The 19,744-nt window shown below is 36.9% G+C and overlaps 1 protein-coding gene across 1 annotated transcript in view; it reads left to right on the top strand.

Annotated features, from left to right (window-relative positions):
- LOC150076349 (uncharacterized) overlaps positions 1 to 19,744 on the top strand; it is a 231,160-nt gene that overhangs the window by 157,540 nt on the left and 53,876 nt on the right. The window contains exons 7-9 of the mRNA XM_090387328.1: positions 6,488 to 6,562; positions 9,698 to 9,798; positions 18,811 to 18,909. Of these exons, the coding sequence (XP_090243454.1) occupies positions 6,488 to 6,562; positions 9,698 to 9,798; positions 18,811 to 18,909 (275 nt within the window). The remainder of the gene's footprint in view (positions 1 to 6,487; positions 6,563 to 9,697; positions 9,799 to 18,810; positions 18,910 to 19,744) is intronic.

The raw sequence follows: 19,744 nt of genomic DNA, 5'->3' as shown, positions 1-19,744 counted from the left end.
TCAAAATGCCATCATCAGCAAACCTGATAGCATTATGGAACGAACAGCACTGTAACCTTTTATGGAGAGTGTGTATGGAGTTCGATATTGAAGAATATGGGTTGCAGTTGTTAATGGTTAGGGCATGGGTTTTAAATCAGTAAAGGGTAACTATGATAGGTGCTGCATGAATGTATTTAAGATGCCATTATCCACTTTAACCAGAAATAATTCTGTGGTCCAGCATTATTTCTGGTCCAGCTTGAAAATGAAAAAAATGAATAATGAATATGAGCTCTTTAAAAATTACTATATAAAACTGATTGATAAATATTATAAAAAATGTTTTAGACATTTTAAATGTTTATTACTTATATGAGTTTAGTGCATGGTATTTTTTGAAACATTCACCAGGATGCAGTCCTAGTTTTTTGGAGTATATCTCTCAATACCAAACTGTTTCTTTTCTTCCACCGTTGCCACTTTCTTCCTTTATAGAAATTTTTTCATATAGTCCCAGGTTAATAATCACACCAAAAAATCCTTTAGTTCATTTATTGAAACCGAAACCCAGTCAGATCATATGGAACAATCAGGACGTAGTTTATTTGAAAGTTTCTTTGGCATAATTATTTTTTAAATTCAGATTTTCGTCAAACAAAGAATCAGTAAAAAAGAGCTGAAAATATTCAAGTTCAGTTTTTGAATACAATTAGTCCCTGAATTACGTAACTGTGGACTTATATAAATTTTTTTGGTAAAATCGTAAAGATACTCTCTGTATAATTTTTAAGAGTGAAGTCAAATGAAGGAAGAATAAATATAAGTTTTTATTTTCATTGTCATACAAATTATGTTGGATAATAACCTGTGGTGTAACTGGAAGCTAGGTAAATAACTAGAGTTAACATTTCATTTTCTGCTTTAAAAATTCTGAAAAAATATTTGACAATGTGTTTGAGACAGGTGAATTACATCGAAGCACCTCAGAAAACCCCCCACAATGTTCAAGCCTAGTGGACTGTGTCGAATCAGTTATTTCTTCAGAGAATTACACTCTAGCCCTTCATCTCTACATCCTTTCCTTCCTTTCTTTCTGGATTGCAGAGTCAGTTCAGTTTTGTTTGAGAGTGAAGTGGAGCTTTTGTTTGTATTTTGTAAGTAATATTTGTTACACGTCGGGATTTGAGGTGAAGTTGAAGTTCACGTTGTCTTACCATTTTCAATGGCTTCACATCAAACTATCATCATGTAGTGTGCACTTCATTTACATGTCATAAGGTGTGACAGCATCTCTTGTAACTTAACCCTGTGTAGTTCTTTACAGAAAATTTAATTTTGACCGTTATAATAGTAGTAGTAGTGGCATGTGATGCAAGAAAGCAAGTGTATGAGCTTATGCAGCATCAGCCAAAAAAAAAAAAAAATCGCACCATTCCCTCCTATCCAGTTCTTCCTTAAATTTATTCAACCTATCAACTTCCACAACGACAGATGGAAGTTTGTTCCAGAAATTAACCACCCACTGGCTGAAGGCAAATTTCTACACATCTATTCTACATCTGTCTTTTCTTAATTTGAATTTATGCCCCCTTAGGTTTGTAATCTGAACAAGTGGAAGAATCCCATCAGAATTCAGTGTGCTCAACCCATTCAAGGCCTTATACACCTCAATCAGATCACTGTGCAGGTGCCTAGTCTTCAGCCACTGCAATTTGCAGAACTTTAGCCTCTCTTGGTAAGAGGATCCCTACATTCCCCTCACCAATCTTGTTGCCCTTCTCTGTACACGTTCAAGCAAATCGACATCCTTCCTAAAATGAGGCCTCCAGACCTGTACGCAGTACTCAAGGTGTGGCCTGACCATTGCCTTATACAGAGCGACAATCACCTCCTTTTCCCTGCTAGCAAAATTCCTATATATATCATTGACAAAATCCCATGACCTGCCCTGGCAGCCTGTCTGCATTGCTCATCCCTGTAGAAGCAGTCTCTCCTGTTAACAAGTACAGACCAGGCTGAAAAAAATTCTATCCCTTGAGCCTTGCACAATCTTTCCAGGGCCGAATTGATCGACAAGGCTCTCATCATATACTCTCTCCTATTGTGTCTGGACAGAATTGCAGACACTTTCAAATTCAACCCTAATTCATGGCTTTTGTTCAACAGTGACCTGTACTTGTTAAGTAATTCTGCCGGTCTCCTACTCTTAATATCATTAGTGCCAACGTGTACAACTATATCACCTTTTGTGCCCTTAAAAGATGATATCCGCACAACGTCATCAGCCTTTGCCCCTGGCAGACATACCCTGGTCCTGTTCCACCCAGCCTTTTTATAAAGCATGTTCCCCGTTTCCCTAACAGTAGAGTCACCAACAACTACTAGTTTCAGCGCATTCTGCCTTGGGTGTTGCTGCTGTGTCACGCGATGACCAAGTGCAAGCTCTGGTGTTGATGTGGGCAGCTGAGAGCTTGATGGGCCCCTCAATTTAGATCCTTCGAGGGCATCCACCCTGTCCTTCAAGCTCTCGTATAGGCCCATAACAACGCTGAGTTGTCATCTGATTTCCTTACACCCCTTACATCGCGCGCGCACACACAAAGACATCCCCCATGGCAATATCATGTTCTGTTCCAAAGAGTTCGGCAAACATTTCACAAGTTGCACATTTTTTAGGCTGTGATGCGTTGGAGAATCGCACCCCCTTCAGTTCTCCCCCGAGTCACAGCACTCCTACCACTTTGTGCCCGTTGCTTTGGTGCTCTAGTCTGGGGCATGATATTTTAAATTAATAAGATCAATAAATTTAATTAAATGTCAATACTACGCTATCTAATAGAAACAGTGATGCGTATTACGCTATATAATTATACGTTAGAGCTACCTAGTTAACACAATTAAAAATTTGAATTCTCTACCACCCTATACAAAAACAATGGCTGCAAGATTCGAACGAAATAACGGTTTTACGTATATTAAGTAGTAATCTACAAAAACTCTTTATCTAAATTAAAAATAAAAATAACCAGCGCAACTAGAACTATAAGACTACGTATAAAGTACAATATAAAATAACAATTAGCTAAATAAAAAGGCAAACACTTATCGCTTTTTCGGAGCCTGTAAATCACAGCTGTAATTTTTAAAGAGAGTCAGTGTCCCCTCAAACATTAACAAGTATTGCATGGAATTTAGATTTGTCAGTGTCAACAGTGAATGCGATAATAAAGGACAAAGACAGAATATGTGAAGGGATCGGCACCAATGAGTCAACTATAATAACCAAAGCTAGAACGGGACTAATAAGCGAGATGGAAAAGTTATTTTATTTATTGTGTGGATGAAAGATCAGATCTGAAAACACATCCCCTTAAGCCTCCACCTCATCAAAGCAAAATCTTGTGCCATTTTTGAGGATCTTAAGAAGAAGAGTGATGATGCTGAAACTACCTTTGTTGTGAGAGTCATGTTGGTTTTATAGGTTCTGTAAGAGAAGTGAATATCATAATGTTATCATAAATGGTGAAGCAGCAAGTGCAGATGGTGAGGCTGCCGAATAATTAAGGACAAATTGGATGAGATTATAAGTAGTGGTGGTTAATTGCCACAATAAATATTTAATGTGGATGAGACTAGCTTTGCTTGGAAAAAAATGCCTAGCAGGACTTGTATTTCTATTGAAGAAAAATCTGTGTTGATTTTAAAGCTGCCAAAGACAAGGTAATGCTCTTAGTGGGGGGTAACATAGCTCGTTATAAACTTAAACCTTTACTGGTTTATCACTCAGAAAACCCGCAGACTTTTAAGGGCATTGACAAGAAATCACTTCCTGTACACTTCAGGGCTAACTCAAAGGCCTGGGTGACAATAACCATGTTCGAAGAATGGTTTCTGACATTCAGGAGCCAATAACTGATATAATTTCTGTACCCTTTTGTCAAATGATGAGATTGTCAATATAATAATAGTATAATTTAGTACAATATGGAGATATTGTAAAAATTTTTCAGTATGATTTGCAAAATTATTGGTGTTCAATAATAAATATCCTTGCTGAAGATCAGCCACATCAGCTAGTTTCCTCCTAGTGATAAATTACTGGATACTGCTAGAACTCAACAAATACTATAAAAAAAAAAAAGAAAAACCATGTCTGAAGCTCTCTGAGAATTTTAGTTCTCCATCAGTGAGGAGAAAGGACACTTAAGGAACATAATAACACAAATAGCAAAAATGGGTGCAAACTCTTTTGTAGGCAGACTACATATTTCCTGTTGCTGTGTGTGTGTCACATGGTCAAAGCCATGTCACACAGATTATCTTCTGGCTGTTTTGGTTGCTGACTCATGATGGTTTTGTGGAGATGGAATGTGATGACATTTGTTTACCATCCAGGATTCCAAGAGGCTGTACCAGCAACAATGCTAGACTGGTGCTCTGTTGCTAGGGTAAGTTGGTTGGTTGGTTTAGGGCTTCATCGTGCATGCAAGTGTAAAAATAGTGTTTACCCAGCAGGGTAAAAATACCCTTGGCAGTGTAGAGTGATCTGATAGGAATCTTAGTTTAAAGACATACTGCACCGCTAGCTGTTGATGTCTGGTGGACAAAGATGGTTCATTTGCCATGACATACAAACTACAGTAGGAGACTTATGGCAAACCCATGTGGCAACATGAATAGCACCATGATGAACTGGATCCCACTGTCTAAGGATATTTTCTGTCTTAGCCAGATCATATGGTGGAGCATCATAATCTAGTTTCGATCGAATGAGAATTTGGTATAATCAGAGTAAAGTATAGTGATCTTCTCCCCAACTGGTTGATGACAAGATAAACATAAGACAAACTATATGAAGAAACTCAACATGTAGCATACATGTTGAGTTTCTTCATATAGTTTGTTTGCAGTTGGCAGATATGCCCAAAGGTCAACTGCTTATCTAGTATTAGTCTTAAAAATTTTACATGTGGTTTTACAGAGATGAACCCATCTAATTTCAATTCTGGATCAGGGTGAAGATTTCACTTGCAGCAAAAATCCACAAATTTTGATGTTGAAAGTCAGAATCCATTATTTAAGGCCCATGTGCTGATATCATTCTAAAGCTGCACTGATTGTTGATGAAATATTGTTTGCTCTAGGTATCATACTAATCTTGCAGTGACCAGTCTTTCCAAGACTTTACAGACACAGTTGGTTAGGGCTATGGAGCAATAGCTATTTGAGATGGAAGGATCCTTTGGGAAAGCCAGAACGATTGTTTGAAGCCAAGAATTAGAAAAAAGCATCCTCTCTAAAGATTCGGCTATAGAGGATGAGCAGAAAATCCATTGATGTTGCTGTAAGATTTAACATCTTGTAATGTCAGCAGGTCCAACTGCGATCGCTTGTGACAGTGAGAGTGCTATACAGGGTTCTTTCATTGTAAAAATTCTATTGTATGGTTCAAGTCTATTAGAACAGAAGTTTAGTCTAAGTGTTTCTAACTGGTCCTTGTTTAGGTAGGAAGGAGGTTATGGTCTTGTGATGGTAGAGCTATCATGAGAGCTAGAATGATGTGAACAAAATGGAGATTGTGTGTTCTGAAATGTTTTCAGAGCAGAATTATAGTTTAGTCTCTGCCAGGCGCCTCATAGCCAGGTAGGAAAGAGCAGCAGTGCGTAATACGCGCTTCTTGATTAGACCGGGGTTCGATCCCATCATCACCAAATACAGAGGATGCGGAAAGGTCAGGGAATGACCACCGCATATTCCTGGAGCAATATGGCCTTAGTTGCTAATGCTCCTAAAAACTAAATAACAATAACAATAGTCTCTGCCAGAATAGAGAGAAACAAAATAGAAGATTTAGGCCACATGGTCCAGGCTTAATGTTCTATTTTGTCTCCCCTATTCCATCATTCATCTCCCCATCATATTCTTATAAAAACTCTGTGCATTTAATAATCATTATTTATCATTCTGTCTATAATGCCAAAAAAAAAAAAAAAAAGTGCAGTCACATTTTGTGTTATAAAGTTGGAAATATCTGTTATTGCATGTATTTATTCCAGATTGCTGAGAAGTGTTGTTTCGAATTTCTAAAACCTAAGGAGTGATAATCTCATTGTCCTTTTTGGGTTGTTGCAGATGATTGTTTGAACACAGGTTGTCATAGAGGAAAAAAAGTTTTAATCATTCATAATGAAATTTAAGTTTACTTATGTGTAATAGTCGGTAAATGCAAATTTATTCAGATAAATTTTTTTCTTTGAAAAAATTCTTTCCTTATTTGACTTTTTTTTACTAATCACATTGATTTATTTGATTTCATTTCATTTCATTAATTTGTAAATGTGTGTATTACAATTATATTTTCTGAATCTTGCACCAAAAATTTATTTTTTTTAAGGTAGCAGAATACCTTTTTGATAATCATTCACTTATTTTTTGCAATAAGTAAATTTAGATTTTTTTTTTTTTACCCCATTCTTAATTGTTCATTAATATTTTTGTGTGTTAGGTATAAATCTCAGGACAGGTATGGCTGGAATTTTCCCTTGCATTTATGTTAAATGGAGCTCTCCCCAAAGAATAGGTAATCTTATTATTTGTATTATAATTTTATTAGATTTTTTTAAGTGTGTATATACCCTTCCTTTTGCCCACAGGTAAGTCAAAGTCAGGGTATACACATTAAAAAAAAATGGAAAAATATTATATTTGGAAAGCTTTTTTTTTTTGTTTGTTGCAGAAGGATAGTTTTAGGTGCATCATGACTGCAATAATGAACCAAGGCAATAAAGAGGCCAAGGTTTGGAAAATGGCAAAGCATCTGATGAGAGCCACAGTACATAAGCTAATTACTTGGAAGGGTAGGTACATTAAGAAATATTATGAGAAATCCTTAGCTGAGAACAGTAGCAAAGAAATCAACTGTATTGGCTTCCTTGATATATGTGGTCATAATATTGATGAACCCCAGTTGGTCGCTGATGAGCTGAATAAATATTTTGTATCCACAAAAGCTTTTAAACTTCAGGATATCATTGGTCTAGCTAATACTACTTGGAGGTGAATGATTTTATGATAACTAAAAAGGCACCAAAAATGAAATTATTATAATTAAAAGTGAAAACTACTGGAAACTGATGGAATTTATCCAGTTATATTCAAAAAAGCAGCAAAAGTGGTCATCACACCTTTATTATAATGAGAGTGCCTTTAGATACAGGTGTCAAACTACAGATGTAAATTTGACTTCTGTGCCAGGGAAGGTTATGGGGTTCTTAGTTAAGGAATGTAAAGCAGATCACCTGGACAGAAATAGAATTATAGGGAAACACAGCATGGCTTTGTTAAGGGAAGATTGTTTGATTAATCTGATTAACTACTGGATGGTTGTCATAAAGGAATTTGATGCATAGAATAATTTTGACATAATTTACTTAGATTTCTGTAAAGTTTTTAAATACAACTTCACATGAGCAGTTTTATAAATTAGAGCAATATCTCATTAGGGGGCAAGGGTTGGTTAAGTGGTAGGAGACAAGGAGTAGTTATCAGAGGCCACTGCTGTTTATGGACTAATGTTGTGAGTAAGATCTTGCAAAGTTCAGTGCTGGATGGTTAATGACAGTAATCAAGGTGTGTATTACTTCTTATTTGGTCTTCTACTTGGTTTGAAGAAGATAAATAACACTGTGTATCCTACTACTGTGTAGCCTTTATTTCATTTGCCATCCTATTTGTGTTTTTACATTGTTCTTTTCTATTATATATCTACTTGCCGACTGGGCTAGCCGGGTGGGTAAAGTGCCTGCCTGGCAACCTAAAGGTCGTGGGTTCGAATTCCGCCTCAGGCTTGGACCAAAGTACTGCAAAAACCTTGGGAGGTGCATTATGGCCACAGAAGCCGATGCACCAACAACTACAAAAAAAAAAATATATATATATATACACTCATTAATAGATTGTATGTTTCCTAATTTTTTCACTTAGCTTTATCTCTTAATGTTTTAAGAGTTATTTTCATTAATTTTTTTATTTCTTTAGTTTCATGTATTCGTTTTGTTATTGCTGTTGTACCTCTTGTCTTAGCTGCATACATTATTACAGGTCTTACTATAGTTTTATGTATTTTAATTTTAACGTGCTACTTTGAACACAACTTTAAACTAAAAGACATTTCTTGACAAGTTTACTGACATATGGGTTAGTGCAATCACATAATTTTTATGCATAGTAAACTACAAAGGTAGATGAATTGGCATTGTTTTAATTGTATCTCATATTGTGAATACCTTCATAACAAGTTCCCATGATATTGCACTACCTTGAATAAGTAACGTTTTACCAATGGAGAAGACTGTTGTTACTTATCCTCATTACCTTTTCAAGGCTTTTTGGCCTCTCTTCAGTGGGTGGGCAGGTGATATCCACTAGAATAAGCAACAATAGTCTTCTCCATTGGTAAAACGTTACTTATTCGAGGTAGTTTTAATTTTAACGTGCTACTTTGAACACAACTTAGTGTTCAAAGTAGTGCAATATCATGGGAACTCGTTATGAAGGTATTCACTATATGAGATACAATTAAAACAATGTCAATTCCTCTACCTTGGTAGTTTACTACATATAAAAAGGATGCAACTGCATTAACTAACCAATGTCACAACTTTAAATTATTTGGAGGGCTGAAAAATGGCAGCTGACATATAATGCTTGAAAATGCAACGTTTGGTATCTGGATAACAGTAATCCAAGGGATGTGCTACATAGGTAGCAGAGAACTCAAGACAGCTGATAAAGTAAAAGACTTGGGGGTAATTATATGCAGTTTGATGTAAAGATCTGTGGACAGTATAGACAGGCTGCTAGGCTAGCTCATTGGGTTTTTTTGGTGATATACAGGAACTTTGCTAGTAGAGACGAAGGGATTATTTATTTATATAAAGCAGTGCTTGGTTTGCATCTTGAATATTGTATTTCAAGCTTGGAAACACAATTTATAAAGGGTCTCTGTTGGAAAAGGTATAGAGAAGAGCAACAAGATTAATTAAGGGTATTATTGTCAAAAGAGGGAGAAACTTGATCTAAATTAAAAGTGTTTGAAAACCAGGGTGACATGATTGCAGTTTTAAGGCTTTAAAAGATTGAGTAAACTAAATGCTGAAGGCATATTTACACTTATTCATGTGACACATCCAAAGAGGTAACATTAATTAAAATTGACAGAGTATAATTCCAGAATCGATATCTGAAAATTTTCCTTTAGTCGAAGAGTGATTCATTGTTAGAATAAACTTCCATTGGGTCTTGTAGGGCTTGGAAGTTTGTCTGAATTTAAGGAGGAATTGGACAAATGCTTAAAAGAAATTGATAAATTAAGTGAGGTAACACTGGTTGCACTTTCCATCTTTTTTTTTTTTTTTTTTGTGAGGGGCCGTAATTGCATCATTCCAGTACCACAGCAAAAGTACTTCTGTTCTCTCTTTTCAGATTTATTTGCAGTTACCCTTTTTTGCACTACTGCAGAAATTACAGAATATGTTTACTGGCTTAATTTGAAATAACAGAATAATTTAAATTGATTAATGCTGCAAATGTTGCATATGTACTGGATGTGGCTAGTTTTGACTCAGTTTCTTTTTTTATGCACGTGTTTTTGAAATCTGGTAAATCTATTCAATTAAATACATTTTATTATGTATACGTGATTGAATCTTTTCAGGTAAGGGGTTTGCAAAAGAACGTTATGTGCTAGACTTCCTTGGATCAGTTGTGATTGATGCTTCAAATGGTAGTAATACTTTGAGACAGGCTATAAAAAAGGTTGGTATTTTTTGATGCTTATTCAATTTAGTGAACTTTGTATTGCATGGTATTTTGGAAGGTTTGTAGAGCTGAACTGGATTTTTGATTTTCACAATCACTGCTTTAAAGGAAAATATCCAGCTTTTTATCCAGAATTTTACACAAATGTTGTACAGTAATCAATTATATAGAATTATTTACAGCTTTGAAAAAAATACAATAAAATATGGATAACAACATAAAAATTAAACATTCAGGAAGTCAATTTTAAAAGTTGGCTTCCTGAATGTTTTTGGGAACAAAAATATCAGCCATGTTAATTAGTTTCATATCTTGAATTACTGGACTCAAAGACTAGTTCATCCTAAGAAGAGAGAGGAAGAACACATTTAAATTATAAATAAAACAGCAAAACTGAAACGATCATGTTATAAAGTTAGAGGAATTAAATGAAACCATAGGGCATTGTAATCTCTGTGATGGGAACTCTGTTGCTTGAAATAGGAATTAAATAAATTTAATTTGAATATGTTCAACTAGATTTGAAAGGTATTTCTGGGAAGGAAACCAAGAAATGGTAAAATTAATTGCTTAAAAAGGATCACAATAGCAGCTTTGTTATTGAAAGCTTAAGTATTACTTTCAAGAAACTAAGAAGCTGAAAAGCTTTGGGAACAATGTTATTTACATGAGCTAATGGATGAAGACCAAGTTGCGTTGTAATATCAAAATCTCTGAAGTGATCAGCAACTTTGATCCCTTCATGAGTGACATAATTCAACAGTACTAAAGGTTTAAACTAATGCCTAGAAAAAACTGACATATCTTACACTTCCTTGCATTCAATGACATTTTCACTGAGCCAGTATAATGAACTCAACAACTATAAAATATGAGCATCAGAATTGATAATTTTGTAGACTTTAAGATCATCAGCAAACATTTGCCATTTAACATTGAAAGTTTGGAGTGCCAATGAAAACTTAAAGTATATGATGAACATAGGAGAGCCTTTGGCACCTTGCATGAGAAAAAAGTGAAGGATGAAGCCCCTTTGAGAATGACATTTGCTGATCTGTTATTTAATAATTGAATTATACAGTCAAGTAAAGATGGTAATGCTCCATAAGGAGCATTATCACCTTTACTTGACTCTTCTTATGATTTCATTTACTTTTGGGTGAACAGAGTCAAAAACTTTGGCTCCATCTAAGAATAGAGACTCAATCTGATGACTCTGATCCAGATTAACACATGTAAAAACAAGGCCAAATTGGAATAGGTTGATCTATGGGGATTTATATAGGTTGATATATAAAAGATGAAGCTATACACTCAAATTCTTGGAAGAGCGCAGTTTTGAAGGTCCTGGCTAAAAGGTTAATAATCAAGATGGGTTGGTCATTATAGGGATCAGACCCATCTCTCGATTGTGTCCCTTCAACTGACAATATTTTAACTGTTATTTTTAATGTCAAAGATCATATCACCACAGGTCCTGATGGGCATCCAGAAGGAGTGCAGAAATTGAACATATTTGTAAGAATTGGCACTAATGCATTTAAACAATTTTTAAACAGAGTGACCAGTAGCCCATCGGGACCTATGGTGATATGCTGTATGACTTTAGAAATAGCAGTTAGAATATCATCGGGCTGAAGTTGAAATGTTCCTGAATATCAGCAATTTACTGAGAATAGTCAGGAACAGTGTTGCAATTCAGAGAGAGGAATCTGAGAAAACTTATGCAAAAAAAAGTTCACCTTTTTGGCAGGAGGAGAAAAGCAAGAATAATGTTCATAAAATAGAGTAGGTATATGTTTTGATTGTTAAACTTTTGACAAAACTTCCAGAAAGGTTTAACTTTGAATCACATAAAGGATATTCAGTGGACCTTGAGATACTGATTGAGCTGAGAATTGGTTAATTTTTTTTAACCTTTCATCTGAGATCCTAGAAAGCTGCATACAACAACTGGGTATGATTCTTAATAAAATGCTTGAGTTAGAGATCCTTGGAGTGGATCATATTTACAAGCCTATTAGACATGCATGGGGAAAGCCTTCCCACTTTGAATTAGATCCTTTTAATGGAACAAATGACAAAATCTCATCACAGAGCTTGTCATAAAAATAATCAGTATAGCAATCAAATGAACTGAAATCAGGTGTGTTCTTCCAGTCAGATTGGAGAAAAATCAGGTAAGAGATGCCCAGTCTACTGATTTGAAACATCACAATGATTTTATAAAACTGTGTAGTTTGTACTGTCAAAAACTAAATCCACTACGATTGGAATATGGGAAGTTGGGATTACCATACCTCCCTGTGACACATGAAGGACAAGTGTAAAGTGCGTTAGTTGTCAGATGGCACCAGGGGTGTCTCCCCATCTCCACGTTGTATTCTTTGTAAATGACACAGAACTCTGTGGAGGCCAGATATTTAAAAAGTGTGTGGGACATAACACTACACAACTGGTTTGTTGTGTAGTGTTATGTTCTGTTGTTTCTCTGACCATTTAGCCGTTGGGCCAATAATGGGACCCACCGTTGCTCACACTTTGCCGTGAGGAGGCAGGTTAGGCACCCAGTAGATTATTTAAGTACTCTGGTAGGCTCCCACCACCTAGTTTCCAAGGATTTCAGTGGCTAGGCATATATATATATATCTATAAAGGGGGGGGGCTGAGTACTAGAATTTGGAAAGGCCGAAAGGGGTTCACAAGAAAGCGGTAGAATTTGGCGGCATTGTTAGGGGCGTACTCGGTTGGTTTTTTACTGAGAGAGAAAGAGGGGGGAAGACTGAAGATGGGGGAAAACAGGTAGAAGGATGGGTTGGCTGAATTACCCTTCTTTGGATAATTCTATGCATTTCGAATGCTTTCTGTGAAGGTTGTAAAGGCTTTATAGTTTTCCTCTTCTATATACACCAAAATTGAGAGTCTTCTAGATGAACAGAAAACCCACTACACTATTATTATGGGGGACTTCAATGCTAAGGTTGGAAAAAGGCAAAACAGTGCAGAAAGAGAAACTATAGGAAATTTTGGAATTGGTGAAAGAAATAAAAGAGGTGAAAGACTTGTGGAATTTGCAGAATCTCAAGGACTGTCAGTAATGAACACTTTTTTCAAGAAAAGGGTGAACAGAAAGTGGACATGGAAGAGTCCAAATGGATTAACAACTAATGGAATTGACTTCATCCTCACTAACAGAAGATATATTGTGAATGATGTTACCGTCCTGAATAAGGTAAATGTTGGAAGTGATCACAGAATGGTAAGATGTACACTTGATATAGATGTAGGAAAGGAAAGAAAAAAATTGACTCGAGTAAATAATACAAAGGTCTTTAAGATAACAGAGGAGGAGAAAAAGCAGTATGTACTGGAACTTAAGAACAAGTTTGAGCTTCTGCAGACTGCTCAGGACCAAGATATCGACGAGGAATATTACAACCTTCTGAAAGTGATAAAGCCCAAGAAACCTATAGGGGAAAAGAAATCCAAAGAAGAAAAAATTAGTCAAGAAACACTTGTCATGATGAACCGAAGACAACAAATGAAGAGCAAGAAAAACACTGACAGGGAGAAAATTGAATATACTGAGTTATGAAAAGCCATTAGAAAGAGAGACTCAGAGAGGACATAAGAAGATTTAACACAAGAAAAGTAGAAGAGGCATTAAGGGAAAACAAAGGATTTAAATCAGCAGCCATGAGCAGTAATACAGAAAGACAAATGACACTGAAACTGAAGAATAGTGATGGTGTACTTATAAACAGCAGAGAAGGCATAATTCAAATAGCAGAAGATTACTATAGAGAATTATACAAGGTGCGAGAGAATGATACCAGCAGTGGGGAAGATGGATTGCAAAGTAGCAACACATACGACATACCCGATATTCTTCCCGATGAGGTAGAACATGCATCGAAGAAAATGAAGAATCAGAAAGCCCCGGGGGAAGATGAAGTTACTGTAGAGTTGTTAAAATTGGGAGGAAGAGACATAACACAAAAACTGGGAAGGCTCTTTGCAAAGTGCATTAGAAAAGGTGTGACGCCTAAGCAGGGGAATAATGCAATCATAGTTTTGCTGCATAAGAGGGGAGATAAATCAGAAATTGGAAATTATAGACCAATTAGCTTGTTATCCCACATCTACAAGTTGTTCACAAGGGTCATTACTAACAGATTAGAAAGAATACTTGATGAGAATCAACCGAAAGAGAAAGCTGGCTTTAGGACATGATTCTCAACTATGGATCACCTTCAAGTAATATCACAGCTAATGGAGAAAGCAAATGAATATAAAACACGATTATGCCTGGCATTTGGGGATTATGAAAAGGCATTTGACTCCATACAGCATAAGGCAATGTTTCGGGCACTGGAAAGACAAGACATAGACACTCCACATATTATGATTTTGAAGAAAATATAGGAGAGTGCTACCTCCTTTATTAGACTAGACAAAGATAGTAGGAAATTTAAAATTGAGAAAGGAGTTCGACAAGGAGACATATCTCCGAAGCTGTTTACTGCTGCCCTTGAGGAAGCTTTCAGATTAGACTGGTTGCAGAAAGGAGTCAATGTGAACAGAGAGTACCTAAACCATTTACGATTTGCAGATGACATTGTGGTCATAAGCCACGATCCCAAAGAATTAAGAGGAAAATCTTAATCAGTTATGCACAGTTAGTAAGGATTTTGGACTAAAGATGAATATGGCTAAAACAAAAGTAATGATGAACAGGTATGCAGAGAAAGGGAAATAATGATTGAAGAAACAGTAATTGAAAAGGTGGCGTCATATACTTATCTGGGACAAGTTATTACCTGTAATAATGATAAATGGCAGGAAGTCAAGAGGAGAATAAATTTTGGATGGATAGCATTCAGGAAATATAGTCACATACTGAAGAGCAATATCCCAGTTTGTCTGAAACGTAAAATAATGAACCAATGTATATTCCCCACCATGACTTATAGAAGTGAAACTTGGGCACTCACCAAAAGAATGGAAGAGAAGCTGAGAATTACACAGTGAAGAATGGAACGAATTATATTGGGAATCAGACTGTTAGATAAGAAGAGAAACACATGAATTAGGCAGCAAACTCAAGTAAAGGACATTCTTATCAAAACTAAAGAACTAAAATAGTCTTGGGCAGGACACACAGCTCGAAGGCATGATGGCAGATGGACTAAGAAAATAACAGAATGGTACCCAAGAGAAGCTAGAAGAAAACCTGGAAGACAAAGGGAGACATAGATAGATGAAATTCATGAGTTTTTGGTTAATAAATGGATGGCCAGTGCCAAAACAGAAGGAACTGGAAAGTTGCTGGAGAGGCCTTCATCCTGCAGCGGATTGAAAATGGCTGATGATGATGATGATGATGATGATGATGATGATGATGATGGCAGAGTAGAAAAATACATGGGATACATATAAATTAATGGGTGACATGGAAGCCTATGATATAAGCTGGTCTGTACCCAAGTCACAAAGGAGATTAGGCAGGCAAAGGCAGATTATGAGAAATCCTTGGCAAAGGATGCAAAGAAAAACAGAAAAGAGTTCTCTTTACCTATGTAAATTGTAGAAGGAATGGTATGAATCAGATTGGTCCACTGCATATTGATAGTTCAACAGTTGAGGATCCTGCTCAGGTGGCTAACAAACTAAACTAGTATTTTGCATCTACATTCAAACATGAGGAGTTATTCAGGAAGGGGAATGCCAGAGGTGAAGTAAACTTTGGCAGTGAGCTAGATGATTTTGTAATAACTGAGAGGAAAGTGGAGGAGAAATTGTTGAGGATAAACATAAAAAAGGCACCCGGGGCGAATGGGATCTGTCCAGTTATATTAAAGGAGGCAGCAAAATAAGTAAGCAAACCCCTAGCCATAATTATGAGAGCTTCTTTGGACTCAGGGGAGGTACCCATAGACTGGAGATGTGCAAATGTGACCCCAATTCACAAAGGAGGATCAAAGGCTGACACAAGTAAATATAGACCTGTGAGTTTAACTTCTGTTCTAGGAAAATTAATGGAGGCACTGGTTAAAGAAGCACTGCAGGATTATCTAGACAAGACTTCAGTTATAGCTCGGACACAGCATGGTTTTGTTAAGGGAAAGTCTTGCCTGACCAATTTGATTGGATACTATGATGCAGTCACAAAAGAACTGGATGCAGGGAATAACTTTGATATTATATATTTGGATCTTTAGAAAGGCTTTTGATACTGTTGCACATGGAAGACTGCTGCACAAATTGGAGCAGTGTGGCATTGGAGGCAAATTGCTGCTATGGATAAAGGGATGGTTGAGGGGGAGAAGACAGAGAGTGGTAATCAATGGACACTGATCATCATGGACTGTTATTAGTGGAGTCCCTCAGGATTCAGTGTTCGGTCCATTGTTGTTTTCTGTATTTATGAATGATATTGATGATGGTATATCAAGTTTAATGTCCAAGTTTGCAGACGATACAAAGGTTGGCAGGGTTGTTAAGGACACTACTGACGCTATGCTGCTGCAACAGGATCTGGAAAGGTTGAGCAGATGGGCTGAGAGGTGGCAAATGAAGTTTAACATTGACAAATATAAAGTACTACATATGGGAAACAGTAACCCCAGAGCAACGTATCAACTCTGTGGTACTACTGACAGTGGTAGAGAATGAAAAGGACCTGGGGGTAATTGTGCAGGCAGATATGAAGTTTTCTGAGCAGTGCAGATGGGCTGCAGGAGTAGCTCATGGTGTCTTGTCAATGACATACAGGAATTTTTCTAGCAAGGATAAGGAGGTGATTATTCCCTTGTATAAGGCAATGGTTAGGCCACACCTTGAGTTTGGTATACAGGTCTGGAGGCCTCATTTCAAGAAGGATGTAGAGCTGCTGGAACGAGTACATTGAAGGGCAACAAGATTAGTGAATGGAACAAAGGGGTGCTCTTACGAAGAAAGGCTTAAGTTTTGCAAATTACAATGTCTGGAGACTAGGCACCAGCGAGGTGATCTGATAGAGGTGTATAAAGCCTTGAATGGTTTGAGTATGCTCAATGGCGATTGGATTCTTCCTCTTGCTCAGAATAATCACCTGAGAGGGCATAAATTCAAATTGAGGAAAGACAGATGTAGGATAGGTGTGCAGAAATTTGTCTTTAGGCCGCGGGTAGTTGGTTGGTGGAACAGACTTCCATCCCTTATTTTGTGGAAGTTGATAGCCTAAATAAATTTAAAGCTCAGCTGGATAGGTATTTCGAACAAACGGAGGGGTGAAATGGGAGTGGGTTTTTTTTTTTTTTTTTTGGCTAATGCTGCATAAGCTTGCTTTCGTACATCATATGTCTCTGCTAATTCTAATGGGAAACATACATAAAGGGATAAGCCAAAACATTACGACCAACCTAAGGTGATGTTGGTCCTCAATGTGCAGCCAAAACAGCTCGTACCCAGCAAGGCATGGACGCTACAAGATTTCTAAATGTTTCTTGTGGTATCTGGTACTAACATGTAACCAGCAGCTCCTTTAACTCCTGTATGGTCAGTGGTTGAGCCGCCGCAGATTGGAGTTGCTGTTCCAACACAAACCCAGGTGCTTGATGGGATTGAGGTCTGGGGAATTTGAAGGCGAATGCAATAACTTGGAGTCTTCCTCATGTTCTGCGAACCAGTCTTGAACAATCCGGGTGGAGTGGCATGGCGCATTATCCTGCTGAAAGATGGCACTGCGTGATGGGAAGACCGTTGCCATGAAAGGGTGTACCTGGTCAGCAATGATGTTTAGGTAAAGTATTATTCAAAGTATTTTATTAAATTTTTGCGGGCTTCAGGGTTTCCCCTATTCGCCCAATGATGTTTAGGTAGGTGGTAGATGTCAGGGTGCCCAGAACATGGATGACTGGACCGAGGGTATCCCAGCAGAACATCGCCCAAAGCATGACACTGCCACCACTGGCTTGTGTTTGTCCCACGGTGCATTCAGGCACCATCACTTCCCCAGGTAAACAATGCACACGTACGTGGCCATCCACATGGTGCAACTGGGAACGGATTCATCGGACCAGATGACCTTCTTCCAATCACTCAAGCTCCAATTTCGATGCTCACATGCCCGTTGTAGGCGCTGTCGCCGGTAAACCATGGTTAGCATGGGCACGTGGAGCATCCTGCGACTATGCAGCCCCATTTTCAGCAGGGTTCGATGTACTGTGTGTTGTGACACATTACTTCCGTCACCAGCATTCCAATTACTGGCGAGTTGTGCCACAGTCACCCTTCTGTTGCCACGTACCATCCAGGAGAGCCTTCGCTCACCTCTAGCATCGATGAGCTCTGATCATCCAACACCCCGCCTGCAGTTCGTGGGTTTACCCTCCTCGGATCACTTTCGGTAGATACTAACCACGGCTGACCATGAGCATCCCACCAGCTGTGCCGTTTCGGATATGCTCTGACCCTGTCGTTTGGCCATTACAATTTGGCCTTTGTCAAACTCACTTAAGTCTGCTGTGTTTCCCATCTGAAGAACAAGAGTAACACTGATTAATGGAGCTCAGTATCAGGTGGTTTTTATACTGTGTCCCGACCTGTCCACACGCCATAGTTCACCTGCAACTGCTTCGATTTGCATAACGACTCGCTGATCATAATGTTTTGGCTCATCAGTGTATATGCAAAAATTTGCTTTCAGCTAGAGAATATTCGATTGTCGGAACAAGTTTCCATCTGGGTAGTTTGAAAAAATTTAAGGAAGAATTAGACTGTTATAGTGGATAAACAGATAAGTTGAGTTGTTTTTTTTTTTTTCCTTTCTTTCTTTCTTTATTTTATTTTATTTTTTTTTGGCTGATGCCATATGAGCCTCCTTCCTTCCTTCCTTCCTTGACACTTCTGATACTAACATTTTATAACAAGAATAAAAATATTAAGTTTTTTTTTTACATTCAGTATATGGTTAATAATTTTATTCCAGAAAAAATAACATTATGAAATATTCTGTTTCTCATTTAGGTATCACACTGTGCTTCCCAGAAAGATAGCTATATTTCTTGTATTTTGGAAATGTATCCACTTGAAATTCGATTAGTGAGTTACACAGTTAGTTCTCAGGTAAAGTGATTATGGATACTAATGCCATTATTCTTAGCAGTATTATATTTAAAAAGAGTATTTAAATATTGATTGGTAATATCAAAATATATAAAATATTACATTATATAATAAGCCACTATAATGTAATTTAAACTAATATAATGTGCAGTTAAATAAAACAAATAAATAAATAAATACCTATTTTATAGTTAGTGGTCAGGTACCAGGAATTCCTGTTTCCATTTAACACGGAAAATCCTGAAACTTTTTATCATTGATTCCTAGAGAATTTTAAAAATTGCCAAGAATATTTAGTGTTTTAAAATTACTTTATAATTACATTATACATTGAACTTCTTAGTGTAAAGTTAGTGAGTGTAGTTCTATTGCTTGCGATTTTTTTTTTTTTTTTTTTTGAAAAATACTTTTATGATTTCTTTGGAAAAAAAAATTTTAAATGTCACAGCTCATGGATTTGGCTTGGAGATCATAAAGTGCACAGCTATTCATTAATATAATGTCAAATGTTACTTATCCATTGCCCAGTAGATTGTAATGGCGTGTTGGTTGAAAAAATGCTGCATCACATACAGCTGGCTATCTTGTGGCTTTTGCACTGCATGTTGTTTGTTATTTATTATTTTTGCTTAGTTGCTGTCAGTTCTGCCGCAGAAACAGGCCCGTTTAATTTATGCATAAAGTCTAAAAAGCGTATACCCAGGTTGACAATTTAATTTGCATATGTATGTACATTAATTTTAATCTTTGTTACCAAGTTCTGTGCTGGTGCTCTTCTTTTTGAACTAATCTCATTTGAATTGTAAACACTTTCTCCATTGTTATTGTTGTACAC

The sequence above is a fragment of the Mastigoproctus giganteus genome, chromosome 13, assembly GCF_048544385.1.
Source record: "Mastigoproctus giganteus isolate SK-2022 chromosome 13, ASM4854438v1, whole genome shotgun sequence".
NCBI lineage: Eukaryota > Metazoa > Arthropoda > Arachnida > Uropygi > Thelyphonidae > Mastigoproctus > Mastigoproctus giganteus.
Note: the sequence above shows the minus strand (reverse complement) of the source record. Positions and strands in the feature narration are given on the sequence as shown.